The sequence below is a fragment of the Anopheles merus genome, chromosome 2R (assembly GCF_017562075.2).
Source record: "Anopheles merus strain MAF chromosome 2R, AmerM5.1, whole genome shotgun sequence".
Lineage (NCBI taxonomy): Eukaryota > Metazoa > Arthropoda > Insecta > Diptera > Culicidae > Anopheles > Anopheles merus.
Window position 1 is genome coordinate 38,955,732 of NC_054082.1, and position 17,766 is coordinate 38,973,497.

At 45.9% G+C, this 17,766-nt stretch overlaps 3 protein-coding genes across 8 annotated transcripts; 1 reads left to right on the forward strand and 2 right to left on the reverse strand.

The window, feature by feature from the left end:
- Positions 1-274: 274 nt before the first annotated feature.
- LOC121589885 (MORN repeat-containing protein 4 homolog) lies at positions 275-7,558 on the forward strand. 6 transcript variants are annotated; one of them, XM_041909109.1, is made up of 6 exons: positions 275-534; positions 852-1,017; positions 5,098-5,576; positions 6,379-6,810; positions 6,900-6,919; positions 7,051-7,558. In XM_041909109.1, the coding sequence occupies exons 4-6, from the start codon at positions 6,625-6,627 to the stop codon at positions 7,316-7,318; spliced, it is 474 nt and encodes a 157-aa protein (XP_041765043.1). In that variant the 5' UTR covers positions 275-534; positions 852-1,017; positions 5,098-5,576; positions 6,379-6,624; the 3' UTR covers positions 7,319-7,558. The 6 variants fall into 6 exon arrangements, with proteins under 6 accessions (XP_041765043.1, XP_041765042.1, XP_041765046.1 ...); XM_041909108.1 differs by having other exon boundaries at positions 5,098-5,541; XM_041909112.1 differs by having other exon boundaries at positions 5,098-5,468.
- Positions 7,559-7,682: 124 nt separating this feature from the next.
- LOC121588478 (MMS19 nucleotide excision repair protein homolog) lies at positions 7,683-11,169 on the reverse strand. The gene is made up of 3 exons (XM_041906477.1): positions 10,982-11,169; positions 8,260-10,868; positions 7,683-8,186 (listed from the first exon to the last, which is right to left on the reverse strand). The coding sequence occupies exons 1-3, from the start codon at positions 11,067-11,069 to the stop codon at positions 7,983-7,985; spliced, it is 2,901 nt and encodes a 966-aa protein (XP_041762411.1). The 5' UTR covers positions 11,070-11,169; the 3' UTR covers positions 7,683-7,982.
- A 173-nt stretch (positions 11,170-11,342) lies between these two features.
- On the reverse strand, positions 11,343-14,265 carry LOC121588479 (solute carrier family 35 member F6). Its single transcript, XM_041906478.1, has 5 exons — positions 13,753-14,265; positions 13,454-13,601; positions 12,938-13,091; positions 12,128-12,415; positions 11,343-12,036 (listed from the first exon to the last, which is right to left on the reverse strand). The coding sequence occupies exons 1-5, from the start codon at positions 13,827-13,829 to the stop codon at positions 11,552-11,554; spliced, it is 1,152 nt and encodes a 383-aa protein (XP_041762412.1). The 5' UTR covers positions 13,830-14,265; the 3' UTR covers positions 11,343-11,551.
- Positions 14,266-17,766: the final 3,501 nt, after the last annotated feature.

Here is a 17,766-nt window from a genome sequence, read left to right on the forward strand (position 1 = left end):
ACATGTGTTGTAGGGGTTGTTTGAAAGCATCCCAACAAGGGTCCATCGTTAGCCCCATACACACACCCATGCCTTTTTCGAATTGATACGTTTCAAGGAAGGCAAATAGTTGATCTTTAGAGAAATGATCCACATGTTTCAAAGCACATCATCGTCATCAACGGTCTTTTCATTGTGAGTTTTAATATTTTAAATCTGCTCACCCCACATTCGTTGAACGAGAAATCAACCTTGGAACTTTTCAATCCAAGTAGGCAGGTTTGGTGCAGTTTGTATTCCATCACTCGAGCCAGCACTGACACCGAACACCGAAGAGCTGCCAACGTACGTGTGCCGTACAGATTTTGGAGTCCGTCCGCGCTCGTCTCACCAATGCGCTTGCCGCACCGCTGGCCCAGCACGCAGCTTAGTGCATCAACGAACATAATCCGGACAGCAGACCGAGGAGGAACACACGTAATGTTTTTACTTTTCGGTTGGTAATTTTCCACCCCATGGCGCGCTCCCACCCATCAGCGCCCGGTGCCGGAGAGGGTAAGTGGCCGGTAGGAATTTATGTACATTCGTTTCAGTGGGCGATTTAATTTGGCTAGCCGAGCGATCGTCTTAGCAACGGGCGCGGTACTACTACTACTGCGCGTCGTTTGGTGCATCTTGTAAGCCCGTTTCATGGCCGTCTTGATCGTTGGCGCCAATGAAATGTTCGCGAACGGCAAGTGTGCAAGCAACCGGAAAGGGTTTTTGTGTTCCGGTTGCTTCCCCGTTCCGCCGGTGTGCCGTTAGCTGTCTGGGCCGTTTTGGGGGTTGGAGTGTTTCACTTTCATTCATTATCGGTTCGAACCTCATTTTAGGACGCCCACTTGGCGACTGAACAGCACAAGCACCCGCACTCTCTCACATCGTAACGCCGTGGGGGAAGAGTGCTGTAATACGTGCAACGATAAGTGGCCGCGGAAACGGAAAGGGAACAACCTTTCGAGAGTGACGAGAAGATCGTCAGCCTAATTAGAGGAAAGGGTAAGTAAAATGGACAGTTATTATTTACCTTGTTGTTTATCTGATATGAAGAGTGACGAGGATAGAAAACATCAAAACATTTGCTTTGTACCTTATCAATCAATGTAATGCCCGCATTCATGCTTCCTACCCATTCCAATCGGTCGGTTGGCGCCGTTCGAAGAGTAATTATGTTTGATGAGTGTTCGCCACTGTTTGTACCCATTTTTTTCTTCTTTTTTGATTTTGCTATACCCGGCCACTGCACCCGTTTGCTGATTACAGCTGGTTGCCCCCCAAGCAGATTAAGGGGGCCACCAACACCACGCGTGGTCGATGCCATTTGGCGCAAAACCATCCCAGCCTGAATAGATACCACTCATCTATTTTGCCTTGTTCGCCTGTTTCGCGCTTTGTTGCCACAGATTTGCGGTCCGTTTAATCCGTGAGTCGGTGGTTGGTGCACGATTCGCTGTTGCGTATCGGCATGTGCTAGTAGTGCGCATGGGACGGATTACCGCAGCCGGGGCTTGCAAGAAGCGGCTGCATCGTAATCGAGTTGAATCATCTTTGGCAGGGCCAACAAAGGGAAACAACAACAGCAAAGACGCTCTTTACGTGGTGAGGCGTTCTCGAAAGTGGCCGTTATAGGGGGTAAGCCCTTAGGATGCAGCAGCATTCGAGCCATCGCGTGGTGCAGTAATATCGGCTAGGAGACGAATTGAGCCTATTGTATTGGTTTTGCTGCATCGATCAATCACACGATCCCTGCCCCAAGCCAAGTAATAATTGTAAAGCTTTTATTGTGCTGTTTGAGTGTTTTGAAACGAACTATATTTAGTGGTGTTCGGAAGGGGTTGCGCGGCACCACGTTTCGGATCCTTAACAAGATCAAAACTGAAACAAATTATCAAAATGAAAAGCTACCATGGATAGATATGTTTTTTTTTCCATTCGTAAACAGTTATAGTACAAGATGTATAAAAATAACATGAAAAAAAATTCGTATGATGGTAATAAAAATCAAACTTACACATGAAAATCTCATAACTACAGCTTCATCAAATGAAGACCTTTTCGTATTTTTCATATTCGAAACAAGCTTCTCAATTGAATTGTTCTTCTTCTTCTATTTGACGTAACGTCCTACGCGGACATGCCGGCCTTTATAGGCTTTCGAGACTTAATTCATCACCACGCAGCCAGATAAAGTCAATATCCTTGCTACGGGGAGACGGTCCATTCTAGGATTGAACCCATAACGGGCATGTTATTGAGTCGTTCGAGTTGACGACTGTACCACGGGACCGCCCCGAATTGAATTGTACTACCATTGATTACAAATCCCCTATCGATCAATTTGCTCTACATTTCTCCTACGATCATTCCGTTCAAAAGTGCGCTGAATTTTGAAGATCGAGCACAAAACCGAACCAACAGCTAGTGCAATGTCGCAAAATGAGGTCCAAAAGTGTGGCAAACTGCTGCAGCTAGTTGTAAAATAATAATTTTACTGCTTCAAGTCTCATCAATCGACCCAGCCATATGTTGTCTATACCTGTAGCATACCTGTAACAAAAGAAAACTGCTGATTAAACAGTAAAAACGAACGATAAAATTAATTATCACCCTAACCCCAGCTGCTCTTACGTCAGCGATCAACCCACATTGCTTCGTACACCGAGATTAGTGGCTGTGAAGACAAGCCGACGATGCACCGTCCTGCCAGCATAGATCACGATGGGAAAGTTTAGAGCGCACACGTGGACATTGGGTGGAGCGCACCCGTGGACACTTTATATTATTTGTTTTTTTTTTTTAACGTAGCGATTTGTAATATGATTGATAATTGTTAATTGTGCCGCCTTGATAGCCAACGGTCTAAAGCCGGTCTCATGGTACAGTCGTCAACTCGTACGACTTAACAACATGCCCGTCATGGGTTCAAGCCCCAAAAATAGATCGTGCCGCCATACGTAGGACTGACTATCCTGCTATGGGGGGAAATCAATAAGTCACTGAAAGCCAACCCCCCACAAGTGGGTTGGCAGGCCTTGACCGGCATAGGTTGTTAAGCCAAAGAAGAAGAAGAATAGCCAACGGGTGACAGAGAATTTCCTTAAATTTATTATAAACTAGTTAATTTGGCCCGGTTGCAGGGTTTCGCAACATAACCTAAGACGTGTATACTGACTGCAGGGCACATTGAACTGTTTTCATGCAAACATGTAGATAAGCAATCCTGCTCTCTTGTGATGTCTTTTTACTGATATTATGACCTTGTTGATATCTTGGTATAGGTTTCCATCCAATTGTTATCCCGGTTTATAGCCCTTCCATAGTTTTGACTTATTTACAAATGTTAGTGTTTCCATTACATTAGCAATCGTGGTCCACTTTCTTTTTCAGTATGTTTGACTATCGGCTGGACTCGTGGTGCAGTCGTCAACTTGTTCGACTTAACAACATGCTTATCATGGGTTTAAGTTCCAGTATGACTGCCTATTTACCTGCTATGGGTTATCAAAAAGTCACTAAAAACCAAGCCCCGGTGTGGCACAGGCAGGCCTTGGCCGACAACGGTTGTTAAGGCAAAGAAGAAGATGTTTGACTACTATATCATACTATTAAATGTCATGACATATGGGTCCGAGTCTTCCTTCCACAGGGCTCACTGTCACGGCTTATTATTGACCCGTGCCCCATCTTCTGCAAGGCTATTTGCAGCCATGGGAGGAGTGCTAAATGCTGATAGAAACAATTAAACTAACTTCATTCAACTGTGTTGCTTCATCATGTGCGCATATAAAAAAAAACATGACCCAGAAATGTCCTTATTCCGTGTATATTATTGTCCCATTACTTTTCCCAATAGGAGTTGCAGTTCGTTTCAGTTTTACAGTGCAGTTCAGTTGTAATGTCACTGCTGAACCATAAGATTATTTTTGCCGCAAGATATACTTTCAGTGGATGAATAAACTAAAATTCAATAAATCATTTTTTTATGTTTAACACAACTCGTACTGAGCCTTTTCCACCCATCTGCGTATAGAGGCCCGATTTATGGGCCCGATAACTCCGCTATATGCATGTTTTAAAGTTGTTCACTTAGTCCTAGTTATGCAGCTCCGATGGTTTCACTATATTGCATTGTACCACGCGTTTTTGGGTTGATGTACCAAATTGTAATTGTTCAACGTTCATAGCGTACGATTTAGCAATCCTTTCAAGCAAGCATTTTACTGCACTTGGATGATGGTTCGAAGCATGTACTTGTCAACATGCCAACTTGTCAGCATATACAGTCAACTCTTAAGAATAAGAGGTTGAAAGTGAATGAAAGGTCCATACAAACAAAAAAGAGATAGAATATTTAGTATGCAGCCTTAACCGTTGCTATAGGAAACTGCGAACAGGATTGCCAATTTGAGCATACATCATTCAATAACCATGGGAACACCATACACAAATATAAGGGATACAGATTTCAGAGGTTTTCCAAATTAGAGGGACAAAAATGTACTGGAAATCAAGAGACTGTGGAAAATGTTCAAATAAGAGAGGTTTTTCAAATTGGAGAGGTGTCAAATAAGAGAGGGTTCACTGTAGTTCGAAGCAAGTCTTTTTATTTAAACGTTTTGAACTACACAATAAAACAATACTGGGAATAAATTGATAATTATTGATACACTTTCAACACGTGTGTAGAAAAAAACAATGATGTATTTTGATTTAAATGCCTCAATGATTCAATCACTCTACCATTGCTTGTTGCCTCGGAGAATGGAAACACCGCAAAGAAATAAAAATCATCCAAGCACCCATAGTTGGTTAGCAAAACCGTTCTATAGTGAGTAACTTTTTCGTACAGGAAGATCCTATAGTGAGCAATCGTTTCACCTATGAGCGTGACGTGAGCGTAACGTGAGCGTCACCTCTTACTTCGTTTTGTATAGGGAGATGTCCTAGCTACGTCACGAAACGAGTGTCGATGAGATACGATCCCCTTTGAAAATTTAATTCGTTTTATAATTTAAGTTTAATTTAATTAATAAATACTACCCCCCAATTCGTTCCTCCTTCTATCCCACCGTGCCCCAGATACTGTGCCAGATAGCGCTTGTCTCGGAAAATGCAGACTCTTCTTCACGTGTAAGCGCTTTTTTCCGCCGACTGCTTGGATGGATGGATGATGCGTTCGCGGCGCATGTCGCTGGTGCGCCTGTTTCCACCCCTGTAGTGCGTACCGGCGATGTGGCGGGGGAAACATCAGACCCACCCACCCTACTCTGTTTCAAGCGCCTACTTTGACTCCTGGCTGTTGCGATGGTGGTGGTGGTGGTGGTAGTTGCTGATGCTCGTGCAAATCCACAACGCACTCGCACTCGGTGACGCGCGCTTGGCCAGATCGGATACCGTGGATCCCTCCCGGAGGGTTACGCTCGCCACCAACACGGGTATAACATTCGTAGGTAGTTGGTGTACTATTTGGTGTGTACTAGCCGCAACGTGCTGAAAGTGAAAACGGAGCTGGTAGTGGAAGTGGTGAGCAGTGTACCAGACAGGACCACTTTTTACGGGTGTGTGTGTGTGTGTTCGAATGCAGGTGCTTCTATCCGGTGGAGCCCGGTAGAGTAAACGTACATTTATGCTACTCAGTGAAACATAACCGGAGCAGACGATTGTAACCGGTTTAACTGCGGCTAGAGAGTGCGCAGCAAGCTGTTACGGTGATGCGTTTCTCGTGAGCATGCAGTTTGATTGTGGCAATTTGAAATGTGATAGTAACAAATAGTGCACAGGAATTTACATCAATACGGTTGCATTTAATGATCAAAGTAGTTTAAAAGTTTGTGTGTAAAGTGTTTAAAATTTTGAACATAATTCACACAATACATAATCCATATTGAAAAAAAAACGTCATCGGTGTGTTCGATTTGTGATATTATCAAACAGTTTCTTATCAAAGTCTTAAATCGATTGCAAAATTGTTCCACACCATCAATAGTACTATTACTCCGCTCCCACTGGCAAATAAAAATCTGATCGTTGCTATCTGTGTTACAATTGCAATCGATTTATGGTGTCTACAAAAGCGCTTTAAACGTTTCCAAGAGCCCCACAATCACGGAGGCATTGCGAAGCGTGGTTGCGATGGGCTTGGGTGACTCCGGTTAGCACGCTTATGCTTTTTTCCAAGGAACAGAGTCAATAGAGGGAGTGAAGTTTGTGCATTTATCCATCGCATAACCAACACACACACTCACCACAAAAGGCTTTTTTCTTCTCAAATTCTCCCCAAACTCAGCAAACGACTAATTAGATTTGTCACCTTGCCCTTTTCCCACGTGCTTCTCCATTCCGTTCGCGTGCTCGGTGTAGGAAATCGTACAAAGAATAAATCCATTTCACGACCATCCATCGCGCATGGTTCGGTAAATCGGATTGCCGCCGTATTGTAGCTCTCTGTCCCGCCGAGCTAAGGAAGCCAAACGCAACAAGGTGCCCGGTTTGGTGGACGCGTACCGCGCGCTCTGCGGCAGTCACAGTGTAGCTAGCGATCGGAACAGGCCGCGTTCTAACACGTTCGAAACCAGAGGTCCCCTCCAGCTAGAGCACGGCCCAGAAATGATGGACAGCGTCCAGACGGGTGTGGTCAAATGTGGCGGCTATCGGTATGACGATGGGACGCGCTACATTGGCGATTGGAATCAGCGCGGCCAGAAGCACGGCATGGGCTCGATGATGTTCTCGGACGGCACGCGGTACGACGGAGCATTCAGCAATGGCGTGTGTTCCGGGCTCGGCGTGATGGTAAGAAACTGTTTTGTGCACGCATGCAAACAACCCCGCCTGCATGTACTCACTCAACTCACGCGCACACGCCTTTCTTTCCGTTTCAGTGTTTTCCCGACGGTGCCAAGTATGTGGGACGCAGCGCTTCCGGAATGCACCCGGTTATGCCCTTTTTGCGGCGCGGAACCCCCGGGGGCCGGAGTTTGTTTGCGTTTTGGTCGAATTGATTTTAATCTTTTCTCTCCTTCGTCGTTTCAGATACGAGGGCGAATTCATGCAGGGCTGGTTCCACGGTCACGGCGTGTTCTGGCGGGCGGACGGCATGAAGTACGAGGGCGAGTTTCGCGGCGGACGCATCTGGGGTCTGGGACTGATTACGTTCAGCGACCAGAGCCACGGATTCCCGCGCAACGAAGGCTTCTTCCAGGACTGTCGGCTGGTGCGAAAGAAGCGCTGCCCGGACGTGATCAACCGTGCCCAGAAGGTGGCACTCATGGCACGCGCCCAGTGCGACCAGGGCAGCTAGGTGGTGCAGCGTGTCAGCGTCGGGCAGCTGCAAGGACTGGTTCCTTTTTTACTGTTACGTTTTTTTGTTGTTGTACAAGTTGTTCTGTTTTTTTGAACATGTGTTTTAGTGGAGTGTTCGTTAGTTTTTCGTTTCGTAATATTTTAAGGAGTTTATGTACATAAGGGTCGACCAGGAAGAGCTATAGCGCTAATATGTACCGTAATTGAATTCGTCGAATAAATATAGATACAAGGTCAATGTTGAATATGTGTGTTTTCTTTCTCGTAGTGCAGGTATATCAAATTAACTTCAAAGCGAATGGAAAGTTAATTGACCATTTTCTCTATTCTTATGCTAATAATTAATCATAATTCAGAGAAAGTACATTTTACTTGAGTTACTCGTGTAATTCGTCCTTTATTTGATTCTACAAAACTAAGATTACTATTGATCAACAAAAAGAGAAAAAAAGAGTAGGAAAACGCTTATAGTGTTGAAATTTGATTTCAACGCATGTTTCCATCGATAGAAACAGAAAATGTCCGTACAAATGCATTATTGTTTTGTGGGCGGCAATGCATTGTGATGGAACGACCAACGACTTTTATTATGCAGGAATTCTTCCGACGAGGTAGTGTGTTCATCACGAGCATCCAAGGGGCGGCAGCATCCTCCCGCCGGCTCACTTGTCCGTTTTCGTGTCCTCCGCACTACCGACGACAAACCACTGGAGCCGCGTAGTGACGGCCGCATTTCTTACCAAGCGCTTCCGATCGTCCAACGGTTTTTGGAGCGCCAGCAGGACACTCTGCTTGAAGGGAAGCAGCAGAAACGTGGGATACTTGCACACGTACAGCAAACACTCGAGCGCACCGATGCGTATTTTCTGCAACGAAATGGAAAACATTCACCAATGGATAAGAGTTTGGAGGATGAAAAAAAACGGCGCTACACCATACCATAGAAGATTGGTGAACGGACAGCTTAAGCAGCAGCGGTATGAGCGTCTGCAAATGGTCCTGCACAAATGGGTCCTGTTCGCGCGTGAAGCGCAGCACGATCGTCAACGCTTCCAGTATCGTTTTGTCGTCGGTCTGAGCGAGACACTTCAGCAGCACCGGGCCGACCTTGGACAGGTTCATTTTCAGCACCGTGTGCGGTGTCGCTGCCAGCACAAATGCTAGCGCTTTCAGGTGCGTTTCGGCGTACTGTTCCACCTTCTGTTCCAGCTTCTTCATGACCCACACGAACAGCTTTTGTTTGAACAGATTGCGCAGCAGGGGCAGATGGAGCTGGGGAAATTCAATCGACAGGATCTCGAATGCCAGCGCTGCGATGTGGCCGAGCGTAGGATGGTCGAGCAGATCCGCAATGTCGTCGACGATCTCACCCGCCTCCGAATGACCGCGTGCGATCAGCCCCTTGCCGATCCAGCTCAGTATGACCACGGCCTGGTGGTTGTGTTTCTTCAGCTCCTCGCGGATCATCTTCAGCAGGCGCTTCAGCACACCCCGGTGATGCTCATCGTCCGGCATCCGGTTGAATAGGCTGCACAGCAACCGATTACATACGTCCCGCACCCGCTCGTCGTCCGTTTCGAGTGCCAGCTTGCTCAGATCGGTGACCAGATTCTCAAAGTGATCCACCAGCGGTACGCTTTGGTCGAGGTAGGCGAGCAAACCGGACGCTAAATAAAGATCGGCCCGCTGCTGCAGTCGCAGCGCTGGCAATCGCTTTAGTATCAGCTGGTGCTGCTCCTCCACTGGGAGTTGTTTGACGACGGCACCGATCAGCAGCGCCATTGCGTGCAGACAATCCGAGCTAAGGTTATCGTTCGCGCACTCGAAGCACCGGTCGAGCAGTTTGTATTGCTCGTACAGCTCGGCCTTGCCCAGCTGACTCGAATTCCCATTCTCAACCACATCGGTCAACGTATCCATGGCAATGATGGCGAGCCGCTCGTTGTCGGGGTCGAATATTTTCGAAAGGAAAAATGTTACCATCTTGTCCATGTACCCATGGTAGAGGATGAATTTGCCGAGCGTTTTAAACACCAGCTGCACCAGCGACGTCTCGGCCTGGGCGTAATCGTGCGTGATTAACTTCTCCAGCACGACCGTTTTCACCTCCTGCTGGTAGCGAATTGCGAACGAGAACAAGCATTCCTGCGCCGCATCGATCGTCTTGCTCGGTTGTTCCGTTGCAGTTAGCAAAATCTTTACCATCGCACTGTACACCACGTAGCGGTTTTCGCTCGTTACCATTTCCGGTACGGCTGCCAGTGCCAGCAGGGCGGATCGTTTCTGCTCGCTACCGTCGGCTTCCTGCAGCACAACCTCTATCAGCTTTTTGTGCATCTGTCCCAAGAGCGCTGGGTCCAGCCGGTCTATGCAGTACCAGTGGGCACAAACGGCACACAGCCGTTGCAGAGCGTCTACCAGCACGTTCGCTACACGCGTCTCCACGTGTCCGTCCACGTTTAGCTGTGCGAGCAACATCGGGATAAGCTTTTCTATCACGTACACCGCACAGTACACGCTCCCCTGGGCGCAGCTCAGTTCCACGCGCAGGCTCATTTCGAACTGCTTCGAGCTAGCATCCGTCAGACCGCCCATCACGCTGAGCAGCGTTTTGTCGAGCAGTGCCTTTGCGGACGGCTCGTCGGTGGAAGCATTTTTGGCCAGTGCCTGGACTGCCGCAAATGTGGCTTCGACCAGCTCCTTCTCCGCGGCGGATGTGCCACCAGCCGGAAGGAGCTCTTTCTTCAACGCCGTCCACAGCTCGTCATGATGTTCCTCGAGTTTTGCCACCTCCAACAGCTCCAAACACTTGCGCAGCAGAGAGAGTGAGTCCAGCTTCGCCATGATCAAGCTGCTGTCGAGTTTTTCCATCAACAGCGGCACGGCAAACTCCGCCATTTCCGGCGTTGCGCACAGACAGTTTGCCAGATGTTCGGCCAGCGCATCGCGCGTTATCGCTACCGGGTCGTTGGGATTCGGGTGGAAATCGATCGGGAAGTAGCAGGCGAACGTTTCAAACATTTCCTCCGCAAGATGGTACATCGGGAATGTCCGGATGAAGGAGGGCATACGCTCGAACAGGTACAGCAGATTGCGCGGGTCACGCTCTCCCTCGATCGCACCAATAACACCGTACACAAAGTCGACACCCCACGCCTTCAGCTCGTCCACCTTTCGCTCGGCGAGATTTAGCATCATCTGGAAGTACAGCGTGCGTTCCGGCTTTTTCTGGCTTTGGCAGGGCACTCGTTCGAAAAGCGCTCGCAGCAACCGGACGGCGGCACCGTCGGGGAAGTTGGTCATGTGCGTAAGTGCTTCGATGCCCGCCAATACCATCGGCGTCACGGTATGGTGGTCAAGCGAACGGTCAATATAGAACGTGCAGAGCAGCTCCACCTGATTCGCTTGCAGCGCGTCCGGTGGAAGGTCCTTCAGCACGTTCGACAAGAGCGTCGTTCCCTTGGCGCGGACTGAGGCATCGGTGTGAGTCAGCGCTGGTCCTAGCTCCTCTACAAACTCGGCCACATTTACCTTTCCAGCGATAATGTCTAGCAGTGTCGGGCGGAGGGGAGAATTAAACAACGATCAGTATACTCCAGCAAAGCCATCCAGCCAGCCAACAAAGGGAGGATGTTCAGTGCAGTCAAACACGAACGCTTACCTGTGGTAACTTGGTGGCACTTTTCTTCCACTTTCTGATCAGTATTGATCATATCCACTATTGTCGTGTGGGACCACGGGAACTTCATTGCTGGACGTGTAAATTAGCACACAACTTTCGACCGACTATTGTTGAGCACGATGGTGGTATTTCAACGTACGGGCAAATAACAACAAAGCAGTCGGTGGACCGCTGTCACCGAAGACAACAAAGAAACAGCAGCGCTGGTCGTAGGAATTCGAAAACAGTCGCGTGGATGACATTTTGCTAATTCAACCGATACGTTAAAGCAGATTTTATAGATTTCATTATTTTAATTACAAGCAGTTTGCACTCGTTTAAATACAGAAACCAATCAAAATAAGTAGCTTCACATTGGATTCACTTTTATTTCCCTATCAGTTAAGAGTTTGTATTTGTGTTGAGATATTTTTGTTGTTATTGATACACACAACAGAGAGTATCAGCGCAAGGAGCTTTACTATACTACATACATACGAAAAAAAGAAGTCCCAAATATCCGTTTACACCCACAGTTTTCGCGTTCTCTCCCTCACTCTCTCTATCAGTCTAACGATCTGGTTCGTCCGCCTGCCGGTTGATAATAACCTCGCCCATTCCGTCCGACGACTGGCGTCCGATGCGCAGCAACAGCGCAATCTTCACGCGCCGGTACGTTTGCAGCACAATAATGTCATTGTAGAGGCACATGCCGAACAGGAGGCCCGCGAACCCGATCAGCTGCAGGTAGTGGAACTTTTGCCAAACCAGCAGCAACGACACTACCCACACGACGAGCGTTCGGACGGAATCGAGCACCATCCGCGTCGTGGCTGAGATTTCCTTCGTCACGCTAATGCCTGCAAAGTTGAAAAATGCAATCGACACAATCATGCCCGAAATAGCTATGATCAGCTGATAGTTGTTGGCCATCTGGGCGAGCGCATCGGGCAAATCTTCCAGCACGCCGTGCGCGTTGCTGTTGAACGGATACATCACGTGGATAAAGTACATTGGCAGCAGGAGCGCCCCCAGCACGGAAAAGCCGAAGAATCCTGCGGGACAAACAAAATAGAACACGTTTCTTTACAAACATTTTCCACCGCGCTTTCGTACGGTACACACTATAGTGGTGCTAATACTTGCCTTCCCAGCCGACGGCTTGCAGTGCCGGGATGTTTAGCGCGGTCACATAATACTCCTCGTACACCATTTGGACCGCGGTAATGATTTGTGCCAGTATAATAAGCAGATCACCCGTGATGACATTGTTCCTGGTGTACTGCGATCCCGTATTATCGTTTGACAGCACATCGGACATGCCAACAATCACCAGGCCAACCATGATGAAGGCAATGCCGAACCATTCCCGCTTCACCAGCGTGCGATTCAGGAAGGCTACGCTCAGTATAGCGACAAAGATTATGACCGATCCTGGGAAGAATGAACAAAGCAGGCATGTAAGTGAAGTAACACAGAAGAAATGAGGGGGCATTATGGGTAACAGTGGTTTCGCAACAGGTTGCGTCCAGTGTGTCGCTGATTTTTAAAGGCTTCAACTATCCTTGCGTTGTACGCTGAGCATTAGTCGGAATAGGGCAAAGAACGTGCATACGAATTGCAGCCTTAGCCTTATTCGTTAAAAAATGGAAGGGAAAATGATTTGAAATAAAACTGAACCAAAAAGCAATATTGAAGGTGTCTGCTGCTCCGCTTTTAAAGTTGATTAGGCATGAATCATCCCACGTGCCACTATATTGTGGGCTAGCACATGCATACAAATGAAACAAAGCAATCGTTGACACCAAAAGCGGTAATGGTTCTGATTTCACGCCGTACGATTTCAACGAAATCAGTAATGACCTGACGCAAATCAATTGCCAAATCCTTTAAACAAGCGGGGGTGCTGATTAAATAATAAATAGCTTGTTATGCTTCTATTGAAACTAAACTTACCTCTGAGCAACTGGAAACTAGAGGGGTAGGTCAGATTGAGACCAACGTACATAATGGAGGTCGCCAGCATATCGCACATTGCCGGTACGAATAGGATGAAGGGACTGAACTCCCGGTTGCCCTGCACAAGATCGTGCCGGTCCTCGGAACCATTCTGTGCATCATGCGGGAGAAAAGGCAAAACGAAACACAATAAGAAAAAACAACGGACCACAGCAAAAATGCGGTGCAGCAAAAACGGAACACAGGAAAAAGGCGGATGATAGTACAACGAAACACGAGCAACCCGTTGCTGCGGCTGCTGATAAGCCCCCTGTTTGCGATGGAGTCATTATACAGCTTGCCGTCATGATTGAATCTGCTGTCATCGGGCGGAAGCTGTGTGTTCGTGTATTCGATCACTATTTAGTGGATTTCGATTCTGTAGCAGCGTAGCACAAGTAGGCTATGTGCGAGCGGTTTTCTCGTGTTTCGTGACCGGTTTGGGAAGTCGAGCGACTCGAGCGAACAACTTACATTCTTGCGACGTAGATGATAGTAAACGGCTTTGAATGCAAGTAAACAAAGGAATTCTCCAAGGAACATTGCACACGCTTGCACGAACGGATGCACAAACCGCCGCACTTGACCATCCGAGCCTTCCGATTCGATATTGTCAGCCCATCTGCAATGTATGGATAAAACACATTTTTATGCATTCTACGATCTTTTTGATAAAGCCAACATATTCCGCTTTCAAGGTCGATGGCTTTTGTCTCTCTCTATCTCTCCCACTCTTTCGCGCGTTAAAAAATAACATCGCTAATTTCACTTACTTTGTACTGAGCGTGTTTATGGAGCCTGTTACCACCATGGTAAGCGCGAATATGAATTGCTTTTGCGACCAGGCCATTTTGTTTTCGTTTGCACTCTGGCTCGATGGTACGTACAGAAAATTGTAAAATTACACTGGATAAACAAACAGCTTCACAAAACAAAAAAATATACGCGAATACCGATAACAAAGTGACACAGCCACAACCACCAATAACAACAACAAGAAGTAATTGCAATGGCTGCTCCCTACACCATGGCTACCATCGCGTACAGCGATGACAAAGGAATTATACGCCCAACCAGTGCGGGCGCTGCTGGGATGATTGTAATTGTTCACTTTCGTTGTCCGCCCGTTTCACGTACGCGAACACTTGCGGGGGAAACTATTCGTCAAGCAGATCGATATGTTTTCCACCGCTCTGCGTCCTTGCAAGTAATCGCGCAAAGAAAACACAGCAACTTGTCGTTCGTGCGCGTAGCGTTCACAGCTGATCGCAACGCAAATGGAAAGAGACACTGCACCCAATGAGCATTTGTCCCCAACTAAGAAAACGTAGCGATGCTTTGTATGACGGCTATCGGACGCTGATCGGCATCACTTTGCAGAGAGCAATTACAGTAGAACGTCGATTATCCGGGGGCGGATTAACCGGCGGGCGGCTTTACCGTGTTCATAAATGTGACAGCTGATCAAACGTATAGCGTACATTTGCAGCGATAGTCAAGTGGGCAACCAGTTTTTTGTGCAGCTCTCTAGTGTCTAGTGGTATTTTCGAAATTCATTTTTGTTCAAGAAAAGTTGTTAAACCTATAGTTATTGATTAAAATATTAACGATTAACGATTAATCGATTGATTCAAGGTGAATTAATCATAAAACTAGTGATTTTTAAAATTTTTATATGAATTTGGTATTTCTTGGACCATTATCCGTGCAAATCGATTAACCGGCAGCCGTCCGGTCCCGAGCTGCCCGGATAATCGACGTTCTACTGTACTATGCTGCTTGTTCAGCTTGGTTGTTGTTCTTATTACTGTAGGCGGGTTTTGCTATTTGATTGTCTATAGGGCAGGCAGATTGTAGCGATTTCACGCTTATAGTGTCCAATGATATTTAGCATTTCGCCATATTAGAATCATTATAAAAAAAGATAAACATGTTACTTTAGCACACGAGTGTTATTTATAAATCAATTTAGAATCTTTTCATACAAATTTTATCATAACACCCATATAAAATATTAGATATATTTTGGATTCATACTAGTTAATTTCGCTAGATTAGAGCTACGCAAATTAATTTCAAAAATTCCCCTTACTGCAAAGAACAAGCCGAAAACAATAGTCTCGTAAGCCAATTAAAATGAGTTCTTTAAGACAACCCCTTAAGATACCTAAACCAAAACCAAACCCATACTGGTCCACACAACAATACATCACCTTTTCAGGTTCAAGAACTGCACATGACCTAATGCCTTCAGGACCGGCGTTAATCCTATGCAAGTCCAAGGAACCTTTACTGATCACAAACCGAACCAGGAACCAATAATGGGGCCCTTTCCGTTTGAAGCTCGTAGGCTGAAATTTCAGCCTGTCAGCTGTTTGCATTGTATAGCAGTTTTCGATCAGCTATCTAAGTGAGTATAATATGCAGGTGGGCTTATCCCAAGGTGTATGAATTTAGAAGGCTGATTTTTATCGCTTCTGAATGAAAATATTAAAAGTGTTTTGTGTATTCGTCAAGCCTCCAGAAAGCTCGTTGGAGCAAAAGTTTTCACTCGTTCTGTCAAAAAGAGATATTCAAATTTGGTTATAAAAAATGCTATGAGACCAACTGGACTACATACACTTTGATTCCAGATTCGATCACCTGATTTCTTTAATGCACCTTGGGATAAATGTAAACAAACCCGTGTTTTCGAGCAGGTACTCGAATCTAATTCTAGTTTTTAGGCTAAAATTTTCTAGACTGAAAATCGCAGGCTAGTTTTTTGTGTGGTTTTGTATAAATTGTTTACATGATATCAGCCTCCAACTGTCAAACTCCATACAAAAAACTAACTAGAATCGTGAAGGCCCCCAATGATCATATCGGTCCTAGAACAAATGATGTACTCATGCCTGCCCTGGAACCTATCATGAACCCATACTGGTCCTGGAAGCTATCATGAACCTATACCGGTCCTGGAACCTATCATGAACCCATACTGGTCCTGGAACCTATCATGAACCCATACCGGTCCTGCAACCGGTCATGAATTCATGCAGAACCAGAAATAACTCCCGATTTCATTTATTTTCAAGAAATGTACCTGTAACTGTTCCGGATTAAGATTCAGAACGATACTTGGATACTTGGTTTGGGTATATATCCAGTACAAACCATACCCAGTAGTAAATGTGCAGCGTAGGAAATAGCGTAGGAAATTTATAATTTGTATAGTGGTTGAGTATTGATTGATTAATTGAAGTGAATTAATATTGAATTATATTACGATGATATAAGCCGGCATCGCGAATAAATGAACTCTTTTTAACAGTCGTTTAAAGTTCATTTTGGTTTAACCGAGTTCATTTGTTGTTCATTCTTGTTAAAATAAACGATCGTCAAAACAGTTAACGACTGCTCGAAATGGCATATAGGCAAACACGGGGAAAAAATTCGAGCAGTACAATTAAACGACTGTTAATTTGTATCGCATACGCTCTTGACAGTCGTTTGTTTAACGCCGGCATAGGACCAGTCGTTAAAATTAACAAATGAACTCAATGCGTTCGCGATGCCAAATTCTAGCAATTTTTAACGACTCTGGTTAAATTTTAACGACTGTTAATTTTAAACCAATTCTTTCGCGATACCAGCTATAATTTGAAACTTATTAACCGCGTATCTGAAACATACTGCTCAGTGATCGTAGTGAGTAAAATCGTTCGATTATGCTTTGATCGCTATCCAAGACCTTAACCCTCCTGTACTCCGTGCAGATACAGGGTTTCCCACGATTTATTAATTGATTCCCAACAATTTTTGGTTGGTTCCCATATTTTTTTCGATAATCGGCGATAATTGGCCCCGTATGTGTGGAAGGACAATGGAGGAGCCGTAAAAGTAAAGTCCCATATTTTTTTGGTGCGTTCCCACGATTTTTTGGTCGTTTGCCAGAATTTCTCGGTTCAATTGTATTGATATCCAATCGGACGATACAAATAAATTGTGGAAACGAACCAAAACTCTATGGGATACGATGAATAAATCGTGAGACGAGCCCAAAAAATTATGGGAACTGGCCAATAAATCGTGGGAAACCCAGTAAACCACAATTCCTGGTAAACATCCGCCGAAAGTAGATTAGTCCAGACGGGGAGTTGAATAAAACAAACGTTTACATTTAATATTTAATATTTTAATAATACAGTATGACCGCACTGGTTGGGATACGATTGCGTGTCAACTAGTGAGTTCGCATTCGATAGTAGGTTTGTTTGACAGACGGCAAAAATATGATTAATAAAAAAGGCACAGAAAGATTTTAATCTGAAACCTTCGTGGTTTGAACGGAAATTAATCGCATGACTTTGCTTTATAGTTCCATGACTACCATGTCGGTGTTTCTTTCTGTCAAAGCCACCTCGTTGTTTGTTGGTGACAACCCAACCATTGATGGAGTGCTGTAATTTAAAATGCAATAAATCCAACGAGTTAAGAAAGACTTACCATTTCTCAAAAACTTCACCTGGTCTCGCTTCACCTGGTCCAGCCATCGAGTTCGCCAGATTGTCGCCATCAACTAATACACTACCTTCCAGGTGGTCGGATTCTCCGGCAAGCAGGTACTTTGTCTTCGTCGCATTGATTCTCAATCCAATTCTTGCTGCTTCACATTTGAGTCGGGTGTACGCCTCACAGGGATCGTGCCACGGATTTCGTTGTCTAGCCCCACGCCTCGAATGACACCTTCCAGGGCGATATTAAAGAGCAGACAGGAGACCTTGCCTCAGACCCCTGTGAGATTC